The 26,143-nt window shown below is 37.0% G+C and overlaps 1 protein-coding gene across 5 annotated transcripts in view; it reads right to left on the bottom strand.

Moving 5' to 3' along the window:
• Cntnap5 (contactin associated protein family member 5) overlaps positions 1-26,143 on the bottom strand; it is a 910,241-nt gene that overhangs the window by 180,293 nt on the left and 703,805 nt on the right. For all 5 annotated transcript variants that reach the window (XM_031380047.1, XM_031380056.1, XM_031380065.1 and 2 more), the window contains one exon: positions 2,362-2,527. In XM_031380047.1, the coding sequence (XP_031235907.1) occupies positions 2,362-2,527 (166 nt within the window). The remainder of the gene's footprint in view (positions 1-2,361; positions 2,528-26,143) is intronic.

Here is a 26,143-nt window from a genome sequence, read left to right as displayed (position 1 = left end):
CCTTCTCCTTCTTCTTCTTCTTCTTCTTCTTCTTCTTCTTCTTCTTCTTCTTCTTCTTCCTCTTCTTCTTCAATTGTGTATGTGTGTGTGTGTATGTGTAGGAGCTTGTGTACATTGGCCCATATATATAAGGAATAGATTCCAGAGGACTAACGTGGATGCCAATCTCCAGGTACTGCTCATCTATGCATGAATTTCTCTTTAGAGCACTAGTTCTCAACTGTCCTATGTTATAGTCTTTTAATATAGTTTCTCATGTTGTGGTGACACTCAAAACTTAAATTATTTTCTTTTTTTTTTCTTTTTGTTGTTGTTTTTCAAGACAGGGTTTCTCTGTGTAGCCCTGGCTGTCCTGGAACTCGCTTTGTAGACCAGGATGGCCTTGAACTCAGAAATCTGCCTGCCTCTGCCTCCCAAATGCTGGGATTAAAGGCATGCACCACCACCACCTGGCTTATTAAATTACCTTCATTGCAACTTCATAACTATAATTTTGCTACCATTATGAATTGTAATGTAAATATTTGTGTTTTCAAATGCTCATATACAACCCCTGTGAGTGTAACATTCAAACTGCAAAGTGATCTTGACCCATAGGTTGAAAATTAGTGTTTTAGATGATCTCCCATCTGGAACTTTCCAATAAGCCCCAAGGACCCACCTGGTTCCACCTCACCAGTGCTGGGTGTTCAAGACCCTTCCAGGACTCCCAGATGTTGAAATAGCTTAGTTATGTGGATGCTGGGGATTTAATCCAGGTCTTCATGCTTGAGTGGGAAACCCTTTCCTGACTAACCCATCTCCCAAACCCTATCTTCCTGATCTAAAATGAAGTTTTGACTAGAACTTAAGTTTCTTTGAACCAGTTGCTGCAAGTAACAATTTGAACAATGAGAGAAAATATTGTACCCCAATGAAATTTTAACTTGTCTGAGAGAAGATTGACAGGGATGCTCACTTATAATTGAGAAGTATTTGATGAGAAGAGAGAAACACTGTAAAAGCTAAAATATCAGGCTGCGTGAAATCCAGCCCAAACCTGAAAGCTGAGTGGACATGGTATGTGCACATTTTCATAACTAATATGGTGAAAACTGAAAAGCTTTCCTGGAGGTTGAGATATGTAGATCTAGCAGACATGAGAACTTAGACATCACTTCACAAGACTGATCTGGTATAGGAGCACTGGAGATGATGTCCATGAACTTAGGCTTGAGTTTGGTTTTTGCCATTTGACAGATGTGTATAATATTGAAAACAATCATTTAACTCTTCTGTAATTGGTATTTCTCAACCTCTAAGCACATATTTTTATGGAAGATCAAGATTGTTCTGAGAATTATATTATCAGTCACTGGAAATCAGTAAGTAGAATAGAAAAATTACTTTAGTCTTAGAGTCACTATATGGTAGTAAAAGAACTAAACATCAGTGGAAGAAATAGAAGCTATTCATAGAATTACACTCCCATCTCTCCTGGTTCCTCCACAAAACGTGTGCTTCAAAACTTAACGCAGAATATAGAGAGATGGCCTGGTAGCAAAGTGCTTGCCTTAAACAGACAGGGCCTGAATTGATTCTCAGAACCCATACTAAATGGCTGTATGTGATTATAAACACTTATAATCCCAGCACTGGGGAGATAAAGACAGGCAAATCCAACCAGCCAGCCATACCAACTTCTTCTGGGCCACAGATCATGTCTCAAAAAAATGAAGGCAGGTAGAATTTGAAGAGAGACAATGAAAACTGTCTCTGACTTCCACAGATATGCATAAACACCTGCATGAACACTCACAAATACAAGAGCATCTACACACACACACACACACACACACACACACACAAGGGATGTGGACAGAATTTTTTAAAAAATGACTAAAAGGTAAACTCATATTACATTTCATTCTTTGCTTAGAACAAAAATTTCAGGGTACAAGGTGGTTAGAACACAAACCTCATTATTTCTCTTCAACATAGAAGAGCAGAGTTTTCACATTTTTTAAATGCTTATTTATATGATATGATTGTCTTTATTTTATGTAAATGATCCATGTGCACACAGTGCACACAGGGGCTATTAGAAGGCATTAGATCTTTTGTAATTAAGGACAATTTCAGCCAACATATAGGTATTAAGAAGCAAATCTAAGGCCTATAGAAGAGCTTCCATTGCTCTTAAGTGCTGAGCCATCTCTCAAACTCCCAGTCCTTTTTAAATTTTTAAAAACTTTTTCTTTCTTTTTTTATTGCAGCCATAATTCCCATTGAATTTGGTATCTGCATCTTTCTCTCTTAGTAGCAATTCTACACATCAGTTAATATTTCTTACCACTGTAGGAAAACTGAAGTTCTCCTTACCATTCATCTATGTCTGCATCACAATTGCAAAAATGCCGATTGTCCAGACAGCTTTTCTCCAGGCCACATCCACATTGTTGGACTTGCTGGACTCTGGGGACAGAACCTCCCCAGTAAGGGTGTTTTTCATCAGACCTCCCAATCCACCAGGTGAATGGGGCTCCATCTGAAAGACAGATGTTTCATGAGTCAGGAGTGCAAGATGAAAGGCTGTAGAGGAGCTCACAGTGGTGTGTGTGTGCATAGGAAGGTTCTCTTCCCCACCCAGCCAAACTTTCCATTTCCCATACTTTCTGGATTGCATTTTCTCCTCCTCCTTTATCTTTTTCAAGTTTCTATATGCTTTAAATGCATACTTAGGTACACATATGGGTTTGTACATCAAATGGTATTTTTATTAAAAGGACACAGTTAAAGACCAATGAATGATACCATTGAGAATCAGGAACATAACTCAAATTGATAGCAGATTAGACAATATCACAACTGATTTATTTGGATCAGCTTTGAAATATTAAAAGCTATTCTTTATTTTTATGTGTAACATTCTAAAATTTATAATTTAAATAATGCATGAATTGAATTAATAAAAGTTAATTTTTAAATTAGGCAGATTAAGAGGAAATATTCACTTTATTAAATCCTTCCTTCAAAAAGGTTTCTAAATGGTCACTTTAAGTTGGTCAGTGCCACATTGTGTTTTCAGTGACTCGTCATTTTTGAGTGCTATTGTACTTATAGTCAGTGGAATTTAAAACAAGCCTGAACTTTCACAAACACCACCTCAGAGGAATAACAGAACTTAGATACTTTTTGAATGCCAAGATGGTCTACTTATACACAAAGAGATGAATTCACATACCCATCATAAAACAGAAATAGATTATAATGAAGTCATAACCAGAAACAAAGCTTTATGTTCTCTTTCCTGATCTGTGTCTCTTTTCTCCTGGGTCTGTTCTTCCTCATCATTTTAATCACCTAACATTACTTCCTTTTGGTCTTTTTAAAAAACAATTAAATCAGTTTTTAAGTAACAACAGCAGCAGCAACACATCTATACACCACACACACACACACACACAAACACACACACACACACACACACACACACACACACACACACACACACACACACACAAACCATACAACTCCATATATATGTTGACTGATTGATAGCCCTTGGGAATTATCCAAACAAAATAACACAGTAAGGACCAAAATGAGCCAAACCTGTGTCCCTTTTGGTAGATAATAAAGAGGGTGGAAAATAAGGTTAAATAGAAAATAAGCATTTATAAAAGGGATCCTTATCTAGTCTCCATTTTTTTTACTCACAATGCCAGAAGCCAAGTGACCTCATGTGTGAAGAGAAGGCATGAACTTCCAAGTTCTTAAGGGGAAATGAGTCTGTGAAGACCACACCCCAGTAACTCAGGAAAAGCATTCTGAAATTGTGATTCACTGAGACATAGGGGCATGAATAATTAGCTTGGCCTGATTTTATTATCATCTTTCTGCTGTCTTTAATGATTGTGAATAGCACAGTAGCTTATAGCTACTACTTAGAAAATGATAGTATATCCCAAGCAAGAACCAACACAGATATAGAGGCCCTGAATAGGATCTTGCTAAAGGCACCAGACATAGTTTCCCATAGCAATGGATATCTTTTTTGGCTTTACACGTGCAAGACACCTAAAATAAAAACATTACTGATGTAAGATTCTACTGTTAATGATAGGCATACAGTGCAATTGGCACTGAGTGCTTTCCTAGCATGGAAGAAGCTCTGTCTGGGTGCACACCAGGTATAGTAGTGAAGGCTTGCAATCCCAGCACTAGGGTTATGGATTCAAAGTTTATCATTGTATTTGGTTACATAACGAGTCAGAGGCCAGCCTGGGCTACAAGAGGCACTGCCTCAAGCCAAACCAAACAACAATTCTAAAGCCGTTGCAATTTTCTGGTTATGATTGCTAGGATGGGGAAATTTTACACAGGCAAGATTTTGTTGTACAGGGACATCCTTAATTTTCATACAGTCTCTATCTACATATACAAAACATGCACTTCCTCTAAATTGTCCACACAGCTAAATCTCCCAGAAATCTTTGAGGCAAACAGGCTAGATTATATTTAGAAATCCAATGCTATAAACCATGAGAAACATGTGGGGAAGTTTTTATGAAAAGCATAGTTATTTGGGGGTGCTAATTCTTAAGAAGAACTGGAAACATCTACCTTCCTCCCACCACCACATCTGCCCTAAATCCCACACATCCTTTAGTACTATCTTCCTGCTTAGAGTGCCCCATGTAGATGTCTGCTAACTAGTACTCTTCTCTTAAGGCTATCTGTAAATGACCCAAGCATCTCCTTTATCTCAAGCAACCCAATCTCCTTTAAAAACTTTAGATGAAATGCCTTCCTCCTAAATCATTGCTTAGATAAGTCATACTCATGGCTGGACATCTGACTGATTCCTTGATTTTAACTGTACACAAAGGGAAAAAAAGGAAAAAACAAAACAAAACAAAAATATCTCAATACGTTCATATTTAAATCAGTGTATGAAAGCTGAGGACTTACATTTACTTTCCCTTCTAGATAACCCACTTTTACTTCTTCATCATTGTAAAGTAATGGAGAGAGCAGAAAATGAGGAAACTGAGAACCACAAACAATATGTGGTTTTTGCTAATTCACAAACCAATTGTATATTCAAGGAAATGATATACACCTAAGCTGCAATTTTTGGCCTTTGGAGACTAATTTTTCTTTCTATTGATAAAAAACTGTTGCATCAATGAAGGAATGAAATACTATCACTTAATTGTAATTAAAATATTGGTTAATTTGACTAATATCTTCTAAGGTTTTCTTTTTATAAAATCTATTTTGATACTAATGTAAGCACTACGTCATCAATGATAAATGCCAGAATGAACCAAAATAAAAAAAAAAAAAGCATGCCTCTGAGTTTACCTTGCTAACAGGAATAATATACAAAAATACAAATTACAGGGACCTTATTCTGTTAAGCACTGGCTTCTCAAGCGGAAGACCTGAACTTTAGATCCAGAAGTCTATATGGGGTGAGGAAGGAAAAGTTCAGACACAGTGATGCTCCTTGTAATCCTAATGTCTGGAGGTAGAGACAGATGGATGCTTGGAGCTCCATGACCAGCTAGCTTAGGTTACTCAGAACTCTGGACCAGAGAGAGAAAGAATGTGAATGGCAGGTCCCGAGGAATAATACCTAAGGTTGTCCTCTGATCTTACTCAGAATAGACAAAAAAAAATAAAAATAAAAAAAAGGAAATAGGGGCCCTGAAGTTGAGAGATGTGTGTGTGTGGGGGGGGCGTATGTATGTGTGAAGAAGTAGGGAGAAGACAAGGAAAAAGGAAAAGGAAAAAGATCAAGAAAGGGAAGATTAGGAGGAAATGGACAGTGAGAGAAGGAAGAAGAACAATATTAGATCCTAGCTGCTTATTCATAAAATGTTAAAGAAAAATGTTGCTTCTGCATTGTAAACATTGCGAAAGATCAGCTTCACTGTTAGAAATCAGTAAGACATACCATGCTTAGGTGTCCATGGATAGGTGTGACCGTGCTATTTACAGAGGAATGGCTTGAAAACAAATTATGTGTGTGCTTGTATGCACATGCATATCTGTGAAGGTAGAAGCCAGAGATGGCGTCCAGTGCCTTCCTCCTCATTTATTGAGAAATAATCTCTCCTTGAACCAGGAATATATCAAATACAACTAAATTAGTTGAACAGGAGGCATCAGGGATTCTCGTGTTTATATTTCTAACACTGGGATTGTATATACTCAAGGACATACTCAGTATTTACATCAGCACTTCTTGCTTTTTCTTTTTCTCTTATATTGCTGTGGATTCTGAGTACTTAATTCAGGTCCTCACAACTGCAAAACAAACACTTAACCCATGGTACCATCTCTCCCTCCTGAAAATATAATCTATTTTATAGAAGAATTATGTATGAGCCTAGTTTATCAAGGCATGGGTCAATTATGGTTTTCTTGATATAAGAAATCTAGGTGAAGTCATGGACCAGCCTATCTGCCCAATTAAGGTTTAATCAGTAGAATTAGAATCGGAGACTCCTCTTGAATCTTGAATTGTTGCAGTTTAAAAGGGAGTAAACACACAGCCTCTCTGTGGTGTCTGAATGAGAGCCAGGACAATTTAGCTGCATCTGTATCCAGGAGCAGCACAGGTAGCCTTCCAACCAATACCAGCAAGGAGCTAGAGAAGCCTGTGAAAGCAGAGATGCAGCTGTGCTGAGCTGTGGCTGCCAGTGTTAATAACATGCTTCAATTCATTTTATTTTACTTTGTCTCATATTCTCTCCAGAAAATTAGTATTTCTCTATTTTTAATTTTGATTACACTATAATTACATCATCTCCTTCCTTTCCTTTCTTTTCTCAATCCCTTCCCATGTTCCATTGCTCCAATATCTCCTTTTACATTACTAGTCTCCATTACTGTTATTATTATTATTATTATTATTATTATTATCATATGCATAAATAAATACAACCTGCTGATTACATTGCTTGTTTGCAAATGAGTTCTGCGATGGCCATTTGCTACTAGAAAGCCAATTAGGGAACTCTTTCCTAGAAAAAACTAACCAACTCTCTCACCAGTCATTAGTTTCTTTAATCTTTTGTCCCGAAGGGAATTTGTTTCCTATCAGATTTGCCCCTTCCACATTAGTATTATCATTATTCATGTCTTGTTTGAGTAGCCCCACTGTTGATGAATCATGCATGTAGCTTCCCTGTCACTGTTAGGAAACCGTTTCTCAGCCAACTTCCTGACCCTCTGGCTCTCATAGTTTTTCCACTCCCTCTTCCATGATATTTCGTGAGCCTTCGGTATAGAAATTGGTGTTTTGATTTCATCCATGCTCACAGCTTTATCCTCTGGTTAACTCAACATGTCAAAAGGAAGAGTAAACTGTATCTGATGTTCAATCAAGTCCTATTTTCTCTCATGCATCCCTTCCACCTATACACATCCTTTTCAAGTATGATCTTTGGCTTTTTCTTTAAACTATATGGCCATTTTCCTTAGTAATGATTGTGTTGACTCATCTTTGAATCTTCTTTTCTTAATAGTTGTAAATATCAAAGACTGACCTCAAACTCACTATATGTAATCAAAGATGACCTGGAACTTCTAATGTTTCTGCCTCCATTTCCCTGATAACAGGAGTAAAGGTGTCCACTATTATGACCAGTTTATGCCATGCTAGCGATAGAGTTCAGGTTTTCATGCATGCTACACAAATACTCAGATGAGTGAGCTCTGCCCCCAGGTCTTCACCTCTGAGTCTAATGCCTCCCATCCTGTATTCACTTACAGACTATCCTGAGAATACTGGAGAAACTATCCTCATGACTAATCGCTTGTATCCTCTTTATACACTGTACTCCTTCCTACAAATTGAACCACAGGATGAGCAAGTGTATGTTTTAGATACTTACTTGTTGCTGTGATTAAAAATAACAAAAAGTAAACCTCTGACAGAGGCAACTTAAGGGACAAAAGGTTATTTTAGATCACAACTCCAAAGTTCATTATGACAGAGAAGATATGGTAGCAGAAGCAGGAGGCTTGATGCTTGCATTGCTTCACATCCAGTCCATAACTTGGAAAGTAGGGAATGAATGGGGAGTGAGCGTGAGCTATAAACACTCAAGATCTACTTCCTGTGACTTATGGAACTTCCTTTCTATTGGACTTCAGCTCCTAAAGGTTCTACCCCATCCCAAAAATGCTGCACCAACCAGTAAGCAAGTACCCAAGCAAATGAAGACACAGGGACATTTCACGTCCAAACCATAGATCACAAATCCACATGAATTTCTCTCCTCTCTTCTTCCTTTGCTCTCTGTCTCTGTCTCTGTCTCTGTCTCTCTCTGTCCCTCTCTATCTCTCTCTGTCTCTGTCTCTCTCTGTCTCTCTCTGTCTCTCTCTGTCTCTGTCTCTCTCTGTCTCTCTCTGTCTCTGTCTCTGTCTCTGTCTCTCTCTGTCCCTCTCTGTCTCTCTCTGTCTCTCTCTGTCTCTCTCTGTCTCTCTGTCTCTCTCTGTCTCTCTCTCTCTCTCTCTCTCTCTCTCTCTCTCTCTCTCTCTCCCTGCCACACATGTTTAAGTATATAGAAAAGCTAAATACAATTAGTCCTAAAATAATATATAAAGCATATACAATCACCATGTTAACAGTTCTATGCTGTGTCAAGCTCATAGTGTGATGTGCCAATGTTCGTAGGGTGCTCATAATATCCAGAAGCAGAAGAGCGTATCTTCAGCTAGGTGTAACGTAAATCTTAATAAGATAGCCATCCAAATATAGCCCAGAGCTAGACACTGACTTTTGTCTAAGAATCTTAAAGAAAGTCTCATGGAATCATTGCACTTGGCTTGGAGGTTATGTTTTGAAACCTTTCACAAACACTGTCCTGGTGAGGAAAGCACTTATTTGAGTAAGGATCAAAGCAGAAGGTATTTGACACACTTCTGTGTCTTTAGGAGTAACAGGACTCCACATGTACTAACCATCCTCTGATACTGACTGTAGCTGGAGGGAGGGTGTGAGTGTAGAAAGTAAGAGAAGAAGCTGAGGTTACTGGAGTTCTGAGGGCAAGTGATTACCTCATTGTGTGAACAAAATGCAAGTCAGCTGGTATAAGAGAAATGCTGGTATAAGAGAAAAGGTGGATAGTCATTAAGGATACATTTATGGTTCAGTTAGTCACATGCTTTGTTGAAAAAGCATGAGGACGTGCCCATCAAAAGCCACGTCAGTTGGTATGTCTATAATCCCAACAATAGACAGTCAGACCTGCCAGGCTGACTGAATCAGTGAGCTCTGGGTTCAATGTCAGATCCTGTTGAAAACAATTAGTTTAGAAGGAGAACGGCTGAGAAAGACAGTCAAAATCAACCTATTCCTCACCACCCCACACAAACACAGGTGTATGTTCCTGCACATACACTTGCACAAGCATAAAGGCGCACACACAAAGTTGTTCTACACACCCTTTCGTTCTAAACAGCCTATCATTTCTGGAGGAGAGAAAGGAAGAAAGAAAGGAGGAAAGAAAGAAAGGAATGAAGGAGGAAAGAAAGAAAGAAAGAAAGAAAGAAAGGAAGGAAGAAAGAAAGGAAGGAAGGAAGGAAGAAAGGAAGGAAGGAAGGAAGGAAGGGGAAGGAAGAAAGAGAGGGGAAGGGAAGAAAGAAAGAATGAGCGAGAGAGGTGGGGAGAAGGAAGGAAGAAAGAAAGAGAGAGAGGAAGGAAGATTAACATTTACTTGGAGAGAATACAACCTCATGCATATCAGAAGATAATGCCAGATATTCATCAACATCCATCCTAGTCTTATTGCTTGTCAGGCAGGATGATTAAATCAGAGAATACACTTAATAATGTGAGTAAGAGCTCTTCAGCCACATGAGGAATTAAACAAAGGGTTAGGAAATTCTTCAGCCTCACATGGAAAGAAGACATAAATTCAGATTTTATGGCTCCAAACCTCAGTAATATATTTTCCATGTTATGTCAAACCATGTCTATTATAAATGGGAATGAAAAGGCATCATAGTTTCTCAGAGCAATTGTTCTTGAACTAATACTGTAATCATTACTTTGGCAAAACTACAGATGTTTACTGAGTATAAAGCCTCAATTTTCTTAGAGATTTTTTCAAGTACATACAGTTCACTCAATTATTCTGGTCTACCTACTCACCTGTATTTAGAAGAAAAAAAAGGTGACAATGAAACAAAAACCACTGGCATGGATAAATATTCCAATAAGTATTCTGGTGGTTAAAAATTCCAATTTGCCTAAACTTGTCTAATATTGCTCGATCAATTTCAGAATGAAATTGTAAAAATAATTTCAATAAAAGTATTACAAGCTATAAATATATGGTAGAGTCTTGATTTAGGCTACCCAACTAATAATGAATTTTGATCAGCTCTACCCCAATTCCTTCCTTTTAGTTTCTTTTGGGACCACAAAGTATCTCCTAACTTATTTTTCTTTTGACCAACATTAAGAACTCACCAGATCCATGTGTGTTGGAAAGGTGTGCTTGATTCTAAGCTCATCTGCTGGCAAATGGGAAAGCTATCATGCATGCTCATAGAACAGTGACCTACTCCTGATTAAGAGTGTATATCTGTATTTGTGAAATATTTATGTGAAAATCTGAAAATATTTAAAAGTAGAATATCAAAAATATGAACTATTTTCACAGGATACTTATGAAAAGCTTGTTACATAACCAGGAATCAACTTCAGTTTTTCTCTGGAAATCCAACTATAGTGCTGCTCCAAAAGTAGCCTATGGTGGCTTGACTTGTAATGCTCTGGGATATTTGTAAGGTCATAAAGCTGTTGAAGACACAAGAATGTAGACCCTTAATTTTGTATATTTAATCAAATGCACCAGGTGACACTGACATTTCACAAACAATTTAGATGGTAAATGTTTAGAATAATTGGATTATACGTTTGAACTTTAAAAAATTGACTTGTTCTTCTGAACACTTTCGTTTCATTTTTTGAGGAATTCTTTTGATTTGTGTGCATGCTCATATATGGAGTACTATGTGTAATGCATTTGTAAACATGAGTTTGTGTTGCAGGTATTTGGGTTTGTATAGAAGTAGACGCCTGGTGTCTTCCTTGATCAGGTTCCATCTTAAGTTTTGAGACAAGATGTGTCACTGAACTGAGAGCTTGTATGCTGCCTAGACTGGATGTCCATCAAGCTCAGGCAAGCTCTTTTCTATTGCTACTCCTGTTGTTAGGAATACAAGTAGGACCACTATGCCTAGCTGGGGAGAAGAAATTTGGGCACTTGTACTTATAAAGCAAGCATTTTATGACTGAACTGTTTCTACTGCCCAACTGATTTGGAGTAATTTTATATTTTATTTTTATAAAGGAAAGTGCAATGACATTACTTCTCAATTACTTCTACTTTCCATGTGTGTGTGTGTGTGTGTGTGTGTGTGTGTGTGTAAGGCCTGTATAGCTCAGTTCGAAATGGAAATGAAGAAATTTTTATTAGGCACTCATCCTGAATCCAGGACAGGTTGTTGTCTAGTGCTATAGACATTGACATGTTTAATGTAACAATGCAAAGAACCCCCCCCCACACACACACATTTACTGCTATCCTGCAATACAAGCATCCATGAAGTAACAAAACTGTTACTTCAGAAACAGAACAGAGCAGAGATTAACTGTTCACTCCTCTGCTATCACTGAAGCTACCAGGTCAGGCATACAAACAAATAAGCAAAAATAACTAAACAAACAAAAAGTGCAAATTTCATCACACAAGCCTCTTGGTGTGATACTGAATTATGATAAAATAACCACAATGAAAAGTCCAAAATCAACTTTCAATGTAGTGACAGAATAACATCCAAAACATTGGACTTCAAAGAAAATAAACTTGCCTCCTTCAAAATGAAAATCTCATCAACATTACGAGGGTAGAATGCTATATAGAAGTAAAAGACATAAAAACTTCCTATTCTGCAATTGATGGTTGAAACACTAGACATCAAGTTTGAGGAAATTTCAACTCTTCTCTTTAGATGCCTCATCACTCATTCTTTAAAGCTCTTGGTAAGTAATAGACATTGCTAATTTCTAACTGGCTAGTTGGTAGTTGGTTTAATTCAAGGTCACCACAACAAATGTGTTGTTTTAAACAAAGTATAAGCATTGACAGAAACAAATAAAATGCAGAAGTAATGAATTTGAACATTCAGCTGAAAAGAAGGCCATTTAATAATAATAACTAATTATTTATGGCCTTGTAATGGTTCCTTTTAACATAAATCTACCAACTTTTTCTTAAATTGTCTTACAGATACCCTGAGAAAATCCTCATGGGTTTCTTAATTCTCCTTCAAGCCTTAGTTCTATCAGTTTGGGTCATTTTCTGCAGGAAATTGTGTTTAAAATATTGAAGAAGGCAGAAGATTAGAGTTCAAATTCATGGAATTTCTTCTTGCTCTAATCCTGCTTTGGCTGAATTCATTTACTCTGGTTTCAAATCCTTTCTCAGCTGGCTTCCTACATGCATTTTCCAATCATTTCAAAAGGAAGATGAGGGCAGTCCTCTCTATACATTCTGTTCCTCTATCTGTCTATTCATCATTAAACCATCTACTGGTACATGTGCTGAGTATGCATTCACAGGACTCCTCCAATCTCACAGCCCAGGACTGGTTCTGGTGCTCACAGGTGTGGGGTACTTTTCTTTATCATTCCTCACAGATATTTTTCCCTCTTTCTTATATATAAATGGTTTAAAGAGAGATTCTCCAGTCCTCCTGCATCTTTATTCACTGTTTGGTGAACATCATTATCAATACCTCAAAACAGTGTATGTGTTCCTGCCTACCCTTGTTTCCCATTTATTTCCCATCAAGCATAGGTTTCTAGGCTAAGAAAGTGAGAGCTATAATCATGCACATGGAATTTCTTGATTAGCAAGCCACAGAAGACGTCCATGTTCTTATAACCAACTTTTGTTCCAGTGAAACCACACTCCCTGAATCTATAGCCGAAACTCCCCAGGGGCATTTGCCCCCCACTCCTGCCGGCACTGAGTTACTCTTCAGCTAACTTGCTATAGCTCTTTTGGGCAGCAAATTATTCAGCAGCATCTCCCTGCCCAATTAACTTTTAAAAGCAAACAATCATTTGCAATGTGAAGTACAGATGCTCCCAAGCCTTGACCTCTAAGGATTATTAGATTTGATTATTTTTCCAGACATATGTTAACTCTTCAATCAAACTGGCCAATTCCTTGTCTTGACATTTGGAGGAAAATATTTTGTTTTGCTCTGTTAGGCTCCCTACCTATAAAATTATCTCCTCTAGCCATGGTTGACTGCTGTATTTTCACAGTTGAATACATGCAAATTCTACTCTTTTCTCTTTGGAAATTCTTCTAAATCTTTTCCTTTCTAAGAACTCATCTTTGATACTTTAAAGTGAGAGTACTTATTTTCATTTGAAAAATATAGAAATTATTGATTTCATGCCATCTTTTATGCTTCATCACTATGTTATGTGATAATATTTATGTTCTTATAAGTAATCCAAGGTAATTATATGTGCAAATTTCTATATTACAATTATTTCTCATACTTTACCAACACCAAGTATTTGACTATACACTATATAAATATTTTAACACCTCTGTGTGTGCTTTAGATTGTGCATATGGACACGTGTGTCAACATGCAGACAGTAACAACCATATACATGAGCTAATGCACACACATAGGTGTTAGGATATTCATAGTCTTGAAGATTTTTAAATCTTTAGTAGTATGCTAATGAGTTAATAAAATTGTGTGTTAAAATGTGTGCAAAAAGATTAACTGTTCCATTGCTAACCAAATGTCATGTGATTTCTCATATTAACAGACCGTTCTCTAGTAATTTTTACTATTTTATTAAGATAACAAGTAATCTGATAAAATTTGACTCATGAGACTTTCAACCATATTATTCATACTAGATTTTTTTATCAAATGTTTGTATTAAATGATGTGTAAAAGGCAGTAAGAATGGTTATGAATGGCATTCATTATTTTCTATATATTAATGTACGATGCATAGATGAAAGGGTGTATAATGTTAAACATGAAAATCCTTTATTTTAACCTACATTCAATACATTTTCTCTATAGCAATCAGGTGGCACACATCATATTTCATTTTGGCTCCTACAGTGAAACAATGTGAAACAATGTGGACTCTAGAGCTTTCCAACAACAGAGATTTAATTTGCATTGTTCTGGATAGTGGGATGTGGGAAACCAAGTCAGTCTGTGTGTGGTAAGGATCTGCTACTGGCTAAGAGGGAGTATCTTCCTGTTGAATCAGTCCTGTTGATAGGACTGAAATATGTCACTTCGGGCTTTTTCTGTGGAACCTCTTGCTGCAATTCTGGATGTTGACTGTTCTCAAGTGGCTCAAGTGTAAGCAGCTTGGTGCCCAGCAAAATTAGCTGGAAGAGGCCATGGACCTACTGGAACTGGAGCCTTGTAATGGTTTGTATATGCTTAGCCCAGGGAGTGGCACTATTAGGAGGTGTGGCCTTGTTGAAGTAGATCTGTCACTGTGGGCACAGGCTTAAGATCCTCATCCTAGCTGCCTGGAAGTTAGTCTTCTGCTAGCAGCCTTCAGATGAAGATGTAGAACTCTCAGCTCCTCCTGCACCATGCCTACCTAGATGCTGTCATATTCCTGCCTTAATGAAAATGGTCTGAAACGCTGAAGCTGTAAGCCAGCCCCAATTAAATGTTGTTCTTATAAGACATGCATTAGTTATGATGTCTGTTCAGAAAGAAAAATTGTGACTAGGACAGGCTTAGTGAGAGGTGTTTACATCATTAAGAGTATGCTCTTGAGAGGACATTTAAGATTCCTTTCTCCTTTTCAGGCCATGATGTAAGAGTTTATTCTGCCACACAATCCTTGCACCTGTAGAGGGAAATTCCCTTATTGTTTCATTGGGTAAATAAAGACAGCATAAGATATTCATCTGGCAAGGATATAGAGGTGGCTCTTCTGAGTCCCAGGAGGAAGAAGAGGAGAAAAGATTGAGAAAAGGCTTTCAAACAGGCTGTGTAGCAGAGAAGATGGACACCATGTAGGCCTGGGGGCCATTAGATATGGTGGTGGCCTCCATCCCAGGATGAATTCTAATATAGAATAGCTGATGAGTTTAGGACAATAGATTGCCCAGCAATCATGTCATTTGACTTATTTTTAAAAATTAAGATTGTCTGGTGTTTTCCATTTGTGATAATAAATGTGGGCAAGTGAGAGGCCATAACTGAGGAGCAGTCACTGTGAGAAGGTCATTTCTGGCACCAGGCAAGGAGCAACAGGCAGTCTTCTTGGGAATATAATCATCATGGGTTCTCAGAACACAGTGGGGATCTTGGGAAAATGTTAGCTAGCCATGGAGGCTAACTAGACAGCATGTGAGTGGCTGCCAGTCCCAGAGCCTAGCCAGAGAAAGCATGACTTTTAAAAATTACGTGCAACAATTATCATCTTGCATGTCTACACGAGGCACAAAGTAAAAAAATCCATTTTCCTAATCTCAAATAGGAATGCTCAAAAAGGTAGACAAAATATAAAACTTCTCTTACTGTATGTAAAACACCTCAGGGATATTATTACAGATAGAAGAAACAAAGGACAAAGATGTTAACCCTATAATGGTGACTACCTTATGACCAGACCATTACCTGAAAGAAACCTGAGGACAAATATCTGTGTTGTGGGCAACACAAATATTCAGACCAGAGCAAGAAGAGAACACTTAATACCCTAGTAGATTATTCTAAAAGAATTGTAAACATGGCTAGAAAGGGATGTGAAATAAGATTATAAATCAATTGAATACTCCATTTAAATATGCATCTTTCTTATACCTATGCAATATTTATTAGCATTGTACCTTATATTAACCCAGCATCTAACAGAAGGAAATTGTTCTTACAACATAACTAAAAATTCTAACATGTATTTGGGTCAGATGATTGTTATTATTGTATTTTATTTTATTTTTAATAATATCTTGACTCTAATTAGTTCTGCCTACATATAGATGGGTATAGGATCATCGCAGTCCAGTTGCTCCTTGCATATGAAGGAAAAGTTAATTTCCGTCGCTCACCACCAAATAGCCTCCAAGTTGGAACTTTGAATTGGTTTGACTTTGTGGAGGTCACTGGGAAGGTCACCACAACTGCACTGAGATTAGGTTTTGAGGTGTTCAATAGGGACAATATGTAAGGTGGTCAGCATTTCAAAAGTGTCTTCTCCATGTAATGGCTTTTAAACTCCGTTACACCCCTCTTTAAATTTGTTTAACGCCCCTCTTTGTGCCTGAATATTATACCTCTCAACCCTCAGCATGATCGCTGCTTTGTTTCATCTACATCTGAGCACTCACCACCACTTATTCTCAGAGCTCTGAACAGTCACAAATCTCTGCACTAGTGTGTCTTTTTCAATAAGACATTTCTCTGACCTATTCAATACCAGGAACTAGTCATTTTATGATACAATTTGTTTGTCTATATATTATAATAAAATATACTAGAATAATATACTGAACATATTGACAGTAGAGGAATAACATTTCACTCAGCCATTCAGCCAAGTTAGTTAAATGAAGGAGATATACAATATAAATATATGTTAGACTTTCAACTTATTTTACTCAATTAAAATTGCTTCTCTCTGAAAAGCATGTATACAGGTATGTTCAAGTATACACATGAAAACACATATTCATGCACCTATAGCGTCTTGCTTATTAGAATTTGCCTACATGTACTTTTGATTATTTTTTTCTTTCTCATTTCTTTGTTCTCATTTTCTGTCTTTGTTTTCTTCCTACCTTTGCTATCTTTCTGCTATTCCTTCATCTATCTCTTTCTTATAGTGAATCATTTATATTTTCCCTAGATTGTTTTCTGGTCTCTCATGAGCAAGTTAAATCTACAGGACTCTATTGCTGAGAGTTAACAGGCATTCTCTGATTACAATAAATAATGAAAAATAAAAGAAAAAGAAAAGGAAACCCCAAGAAGACTTGATGTGAGTACCTACATAAATCAAACTTGCTTCAAAACAGTTATAATCAGTGTGCAAATTTATCAAAAATGACATGAAGGAGATAAAGTGAGTTAGGTTTTCAAAATACTACGAAAAACAAAAACTGTCTATTCATTTGTTTCCATCCTTGAATTGATAGCTGCAAGTCTTATGCTCATTAAAGACTTGAGAAAATCCCAGACAGAAAGGGGATGGGACCACAGATCACACCCATTAGGAGGTGCTTGATAAAGACACAGCTGTAGCATAAGAGGAATGGGCACAGATAAACTCTTCTAATGAATAAAATATGAGGACTGCAATTAAGCTAGCCAGAGAGAAGTGGCCAGAAGATCATCAGCATAATTGTAGCAATAAAAACACTATTTCATGCCTCTGTCTCCTATTTCCCAGGACTGCGTCTGAATAATATTTATTAACCACTCTCCTGTTTATGATTGTGTACACAACAAAAGTAAAACAAGCCTGTGGATTTCCTGCCCTCAAGGACTCTCTGTTCCAGGATACCACACAGAGGTCATTTAACTGGTCTGAAACACATTTCAGGCAAAAAATATAACAAAGCTGTAATTTGGATTCTGTAGTTTTGATAAACCAATTAAAGATGACTGTGTATGTGGAAAACTTAGAGGAGTGACCATATGATATAATTAGTTTTATATGTTGATACAAAGCAGTTTCCAAAATACAGCACTGAGAACATTAACTGTTTTTTTTTAAACTGGTTACTCACAATGCACTTATTACTGTGTTTCCGTATCATAAAAAGTATAGAACAAGAAATGAGTTTATGAGCAACTGAAATGGGTCACTGAATAAAGACACCCACTTATAATCTGAATTCAGTCGCTGGAACTCTCATGATAGAAGGAGAAAATCTACTAGCTAGTTGTCCTCTGACCTCCATACCTGTGTTATGATATAATGAATCTTTAAAGTGGAGTTATGAGCTCTTGATGAAAATCTATATAATACTAGAGATGTCTAGTAATTATTATTATTATACCATCAGCATACATTACTAATGCTTTAGTAACTGAATAAATTATGTGTGTGGATATAATGTATATGTCCATAGACACAAACACTGTAACAACACAGAATACCATGCTTTATTCAAAGATCTAGTGACATAGCATTCACTATAAATGATAAAGCCAACAGAATATTCTTCCAGGATGAATGATTTGCCGTGCAATGCAGGATTACTCAGACATTTGCAGCTCCAGTGCTCAGAGGAAGGCATATGTTTTTAAATCATGTGATTTGAACTTCATTCTCCCGTAATAACTCTACTGCTAACATGAGGAAGAGGGCTGGCAAGATGGCTCAGCAGGTAAGAGCACTGACTCCTCTTCTGAAGGTCCTGAGTTCAATTCCCAGCAACCACATGGTGGCTCACAACCACCTGTAAAGAGATCTGACACCCTCTTCTGGTGCATCTGAAGACAGCTACAGTGTATTATGCCCAAGCAAGTGGGGCGGTCCTTAGTTCAATTCCCAACAGCCACATGATGGCTACAGTGTACTCATAAATAAATAAATAAATAAATAAATAAATAAATAAATAAATCTTAAAAAAATTAAAAAATTAAAAAAAAAAATCATGAGGAAGAACTAAGCAACTGGAACACAGCCTGACACACAATGCTATCACTTGGCTCCAAAGCTAGTGGACAACAGGAGGAAGCAATGACAGAAGCATCCTTCCAAGACCCCAGTGAGGAGCAGTGACTCAATTGCAGGTTCCAGGTCCTTTCCATTAACATGGAAGCTAATGTACTGCTAGCTTCTCTTGGAAGTCTAAAATCAAATTAGATGCAAGAATAAAAGCCAAAATAAACACAACAGCGCCCCAGTGATAACGTATTTGGAGGGAAGAATCAAAGTAGGATCTGTGTTCTGGGATGTAACTTTCTTTTCTGGTCACATGGAGAAGAGCTCAAATCAAAATCTTTATTATCATATGTCTGGTTATTACAGAACTGTTACAACAATCACGACAAAAAGCTTGCCACTGCAAAGAAGAGGAATCTTTGATTCTGTCCACCACAAAGTGGAAAAACTTCAGCCAGTTTGGTAAAGATGCACCAATGAGTCTAATTATCCAGTTAGACTGAGCATTAAAAATCTAAATTGAAATTTGCCGTCAACTACATTTATATACGTAGTTAAGTTTCTCCAAACAACTTTTCACATAACCTAGTTGTACAGGTCACTCCATACCTGTGTTTTAGATGTGTGATTTTTATTGTTTGCTTGCTTCTTTAAGACAAGGTATCACTCACTCTGTATGCCTGGCTGCACTGATACTAGCTGTATAGATCAGACTGACCTCAAGCACATAGAAGTGTGCCTGCCTCTGCCTTCCTTATTCTTGTATTAATGCCATGCACAACCATAAACACAGCAAGAATGAAGACTGATGCTGACAATAAAAAACAGTAACTGTGAATCCATCCAGATTACATAAACACTTTCCAATTGAACAATAATCACTCTTTGGTTTAAATGAAGTATTTCATAGATATTTTCAGATTAGAGGTTTCAAATATGCAGGGCATGTGGCTGTGCTGATTTCTGAGAAGGACCTGGATTTCATCACAGTCTTCTAATTGGGAGATAAAGTTTATTTCCTTCCTTTACTAGTGACAGGTAAAATCAAAGATGAGAATGAAAATGAGAATTTGTGATTTCTTAGGAAGAATTCTAGAAGGCCCTGCACAGTCTGGTACCACTTACAGAACTGGAATTTCAAGAGAGATATTATAGTCACAGAAATGTTTATGTGCATGGTAGGTAACAAAACAAAAAACAAACAAAAAATAAAATAAAAATATATTTCATTAAAAAAGAATATAATGTATCATTCAGTTAATTTATAGATTAAATCATAAAGAATGAAGCTTAATTCTTGTGAATTTCATATGTTTCAGAACAGGACTGTTCAGAAAAAATTTAGGGATTTAGAATCATATTAAGCTTGTAATTCTATATTATCATATATTAGATGTTATTACAACACTGTATTTCTCTCAAAGTTTTCTGTAATGAACAGAGCCATAAACAGTTTGCCCTTAAGAGGTCACTGATAAAAGTGTATTCATGTTTCTATAATAAAAGAATATATTAAGTCCCTTGAAATACAGAACAATAACTAATTCTGCTTATCAAAAATTTTGACTTGAGATGTATTTCAATAAGAATATGGTTCACAACTCTGAATGAATTTCTGATAAAGGCATTTAACCAGCAATCAAATATCTTCCAACATTATATGAATACCAAAATTAGATACTTATGAAAAATTGTACAATAAATTTTGATGCAATAATCATTAAGGATTTCTTAACAAAATACTAACAAACTCACAAACTTGATTAGACAACAACTGAAAGGATCATATAGCATTATCAACTGTAATTTGCCCCTAGAATATAAAGATGGGTCAACATGCATATCAGTATATAATATGCCACAGAAATTGAATAATGTACAGAAATTTTATCATCATCTTAATGGATGCCAAAACAAAATCCTTAACAAATTTCAATTTTTTTGTTGAAAATTACAAAAAAATTATATATGAAATGGATGTACCTCAACACATAAAAGTCAGATATAATGAACCTGCATCTAATATATTCAATGGAAACAGGTAACAGGTTTTCATCTATGATAAAGAAGAAGACAAGGATGTCAACACTGGAAATCTGCACCAACACAGTGTTAGAAGTCCTAATCAAAGCAGTTAGCAAAAGTAATTATTAAAATTCATAAGTCAAGGTAGGGAGCAAGGGTGAAGGACAAAGGGACAGAGATGGATGGCTTTGGGGTGCATGATGTGAAATTCACAAAGAATCAACAAAACATTATAGTATAAAAACTTTAATGATTCTCGGGACTTAAAAACAACCTATTTGTAAAAGTAGAGAAGTTCTTGTCAAACAGATCTTTTACTTGCTTAGTTAGGGTTACACCGAGGTATTTTATATTATTTGTAACTATTGTGAAGGGTGTTGTTTCTCTAATTTCTTTCTCTGCCTGTTTATCCTTTGTGTATAGGAAGGCCTCTGATTTGCTTGAGTTAATTTTATATCCAGCTACTTTGCTGAAGTTGTTTATCAGGTTTAGGAGCTCTCTGGTGGAATTTTTGGGGTCACTTAAGTATACTATCATATCATCAGCAAATAGTGATAATTTGACTTCTTGCTTTCTGGAAATCAGTTTGGCGGTTCCTCCGGAAATTGGACATAGTTCTACCTGAGGACCCAGCTATACCACTCCTGGGCATATACCCAAAATATACTGCAACATGTAAGAAGGACACATGCTCCACTATGTTCATAGCAGCCTTATTTATAATAGCCAGAACCTGGAAACAACCCAGATGTCCCTCAACAGAGGAATGGATACAGAAGTTGTGGTACATCTACACAATGGAGTACTACTCAGCTATTAAAAACAATAAATTTATGAAATTCTTAGGTAAATGGATGGAGCTGGAGATTATCATCCTGAGTGAGGTAACTCAATCACAAAAGAACAAACACAGTATGCATTCTTTGATAAGTGGTTATTAGCCCAGAAGTTTGGAATACAGGAAGAACAACCCACAAACCACAAGGAACTCAAGAAGAAGGAAGACCAAAGATGGACATTTCATTCCTTCTTAAAAGGGAGAACCAAGTACCCATGGAAGGAGTGGCAGAGATTAACAATGGAGCAGAGACTGAAGGAAAGACAAGCCAGCCTAAATATAGTTAGTTATCTCCTGAGAGGCTCTGACAGTACCTGACTAATACAGATGTAGAGGCTCATAGACATCTGTTGAACTGAGCACAGGGTCCCCAGTGAAGGAGTTAGAGAAAGGACCAATGGAGCTGAGGTGTTTGCAGCCCCTTAGGACGAACCACAATATGAACTAACTAGTACCCTCAGAGCTCCCAGAGTCTCAACCACCAACCAAGGAGTACACACAGTGGGACTGATTGCTCTGGCAGTGTGTGTATAGTAGAGGATTGCAAATTCGATCATCAATGGGAGGAGAGGACCTCAGCCCTGTGAAGGTTCTGTGCCCCAGTGTGGGGGAATGCCAGGGCCTATAAGCAGGAGAGGGTGGGGTGGCAGGCATGGGGAGTGGGGAGGCAGCTGGGGTTTGTTTTTTTTGTTTTTGTTTGTTTCTTTGTTTTTTAGAGGGGAAACCTGGAAGGGAGAAATTTACATGTAAATAAAGAAAATATCTAATAAAAAAAAAAAAGTAGAGAAAAAGCAAATCTAGATGTAATAACACAGTTTAGTCTAAAAGAATAAAATTACTTAAAACCAGAAAATATTGTACTTGTAAAACTACAAAACACTAGTTAAACTGATAAAGACAAAAGTAAAATAAAATATATGTTATACTTATAGATTAGACTATTATACATTTTTAATATGCTCATACTACTCAATCTTTTCTACAGATCTAATACAGTCACTGGAGAAATTCCAATGTCATTTTTAATATAAGTACAAAAGTAGTTCTATAATTATATAAAACTACAAAAGTTCTGAAAATGCAACACAAACTTAAACAAGAATAGAAGCATGTTAATTGCTTGCAAAAATATATTACAAAGCTCCAAATAAAAGGCATAAGGTATCAGCAAATAACAGACACAAATCACAAGGACAGTATAAAAAACTGAGTAAAAAACTCATGCTAGTAAAGTAAATTGATCATCAATTAAGTTGTTAAAAACACAAAGAACAATTGGGAAATATTCTCTTTATAAAGTGTGTTTGGAAAACTAGATATCAAGAACTTTCTCTCTTCACACACTCCTAAAACACCCAGAGGCAACCTGACTCCCAGGGGCTCTGAAGCGCCCCATATCCCAGCTGAAGCCACAATGTCTGCCCCAATACCCAAAGTAACTGGGAACCTTAGGATCCAGGGAATCAGGAACCCATGAACAACCAGAGGCAAGAGTTCCTGCTAGTTTGAACCCACACCTGGAGCTGACCTAGGATTCTGACTCTGAACCTACTCCTGCAACTCCCAGAGGGAGCCCAACTCTGAGGTGCTCTGAAATGCCCCAGATCATAGGATCACATAGGAAGTTCAAGTCCCAGATTGGACACACCCAGGCTCGCTAGACCTCTGACACACTCAAGATCACAGTATGGCCATAACATATTTCCCATTGACTGTAGTAACTGGGACCCACACAGGAACCAGGGAAGTATGAACCCTTGCCCATCTAGAGGCACAGGTTCCTATGGTCTGCACCTGTGCCCTAAGCAGATCCAGTGCTCTGGATTCCCACCTACTCCTGCAACACCCAGAGAAAGCTTGACTCCAAGAATCTCTGATACAACAGGATCTCAAGAGCTTGCTCACACGAGGATTTCAAGATCCCAGAGGCAGCTTGACTCCCAGGAGGCCTGAAACTCCAAGGATTTCAGAATCACAGAATACCAGAATCACAGGACCAGAGAGACAGCTGGACTCTGAGGAGTTCTGACACAATCAGGATCACAGGAGGGACAGGCTCCAACAAGAGACAGCAAAGGCTGATAGCACTAGAGATAACCAGATGGTGAGAAGCAAGCTCAAGAACATAAGCAGCAGAAACCAACATCAGAATCCAGTTCTCTAACCAGACCAAGCCCTGGATATCCTAACACACCTGAAAAACAAGATTCAGATCTAAAATACCATCTCATAAATATGATAGAGGTATTTAAGAAGGACATAAATAACTCAAAGAAATACAGAAGAACATACGTAAACAAGTAAAAGCCATTAAAGAGGAAATCAATAAATCTCTAAAAGAAATACAAGAAAATACAAACAGATGAAGGAATTGAACAAAACTGTTCAGGATCTAAAAGTAGAAATAGAACCATTAAAGAAAACACAAAGGGAGACAACCTTGGAGATGGAAAACCTATGAAAGAGATCAAGAGTCACAAATGCAAGCATCACCAACAGAATACAAAAGATAGAAGATAGAATCTCAGGCATAGAAGATACCCTAGAAAGCATTGACACAACAGTCAAAGAAAATACAAAATACAAAACATACAAGAAATCTAGGACACAACGAAAAGACCAAACCTAAGAATAATAGGCATAGAAGAGAGTGAATATTCACAACTCAAAGGACCAGCTAACATCTTCAAAAAATTATAGAAGAAAACTTCCCTAACCCAAAGAAAGAGATGCCCATAAATATACAAGAAGCCTACAGAACACCAAACAGATGGGACCAGAAAAGAAATGACTCTGACACATAATAACTAATACAAGAAATGCACAGAAGAAAGAAAGAATATTGAAAGCAGTAAGAGAAAAAGTCAAGTAACATGTAAAGAGAGACCAATCAGAATCACACCAGACTTCTCAACAGACTCTTAAAGTCAGAAGATCTTGAGCAGATGTCATACAGACCCTAAGAGAACAAAATGCCAGCCCAGGTTACTATATCCAGCAAAACACTCAATTATCATGGATGGTGAAAGCAAAATATTCCATGACAAAATCAAACTTATGCAATATCTTTCCACAAATCCAGCTCTACATAGAGTAATAGAAGGAATACTCCAATACAAGGAGAGAAAAAACAAGAAACTAAACTTCTCACAACAAACCCAAAAGAATAGAACCACACAAGCATAATTTCACCTCTAACAACAAAAATAACAGGAAACAACAATCATTTTTGGTTCTTAATATTTCTCATCATCAGTTGGCTCAGTTCCCCAATAAAAAGACATAGACTAAGAAATGGATATTTAAGCAGGACCAAACATTTTGCTGCATACAGGAAACATACCTCAGGGACAAAGACAAACACAAACTCAAAATAAAAGGCTGGAAAAAAACTGTCCTGGTGAATGGTCCCAAGGAACAAGCTAGAGTTACCATTCTAATACAGAATAAAATAGAATTTCAGCCAAAAGTTATCAGGTCAGACGAGAAAGGACATTTTACACTCATCAAAGGAAACATCCACTAAGAGGAACTCTCAATTCTAAACATCTATGCTCCAAATGATAGGGCACCCACCTATGTAAAAGAAACATTACTGAAGCTCAAAGGGCACATTTAACATCACACAATAATAGTAGGAGACTTTAACACCCCATTCTCACCAATGGACAGACCATGGAACCAAACTATACAGAGACCCCATGAAACTAAAAGGACTTAACAGATATCTACAGAAAATTTCATCCTAAAACAAAAGAATATACTTTCTTCTCAGCACCTCACAGAACCTTCTCCAAAATTGACCATATAATTGGACACAAAACAAGCCTCAACCAATACAAGAAGATTGAAATAATCCTATGGATCCTGTTAGATCACCATGGATTAAGGCTGGTCCTCACCACCAACAAAAGCAACAGGAAATACACATATACATGGAAGCTGAACAACTTCTACTCAATGATAACTTGGTTAGGGAAGAAATAAGGAAATAAATTAAAAGACTTTTTAAAATTTAATGAAAATGAAGGCACAACATGCCCAAACTTTCGGGACACAATAAAAACAATGCTAAGAGGAAAACTCATAGCTCTGAGTCCTTCCATAATGAAATTTGAGAAAGCATACACTAGCAGCTTAACAACACATCTGAAAGCTCTAGAACAAAATGAAAGAAATATACCCAAGAGGAGTAAATGGCAGGAAACAATCAAAAGCAGGGCTGAAATCAACCAAGTAGAAACAAAAAGAACTATACAAAGAATCAACAAAACCATGTGCTGGTACTTTGAGAAAATTAACAAGATAGATAATCCCTTAGCCTTACTTACCAGAATGCACAGAGACAGTTTCCAAATTAACAAAATCAGAAATGGAAATGAAGACATAACAACACAAACAAACGAAATTCAAAAAATTATCAGATCTTACTACAAAAGCCTAAACTCAACAAAATTGGAAAATCTAGATGGAATTGACTATTGTCTAAAGAGAGACCAAGGACCAAAGTTAAATCAGGACCAGATAAACCATCCAAACAGTCCCATAACCCCTAAGGAAACAGAAGCAGTCATTAA

This window comes from Mastomys coucha, unplaced genomic scaffold (assembly GCF_008632895.1).
Source record: "Mastomys coucha isolate ucsf_1 unplaced genomic scaffold, UCSF_Mcou_1 pScaffold1, whole genome shotgun sequence".
NCBI classification, from domain to species: Eukaryota; Metazoa; Chordata; class Mammalia; order Rodentia; family Muridae; genus Mastomys; species Mastomys coucha.
Note: the sequence above shows the minus strand (reverse complement) of the source record. Positions and strands in the feature narration are given on the sequence as shown.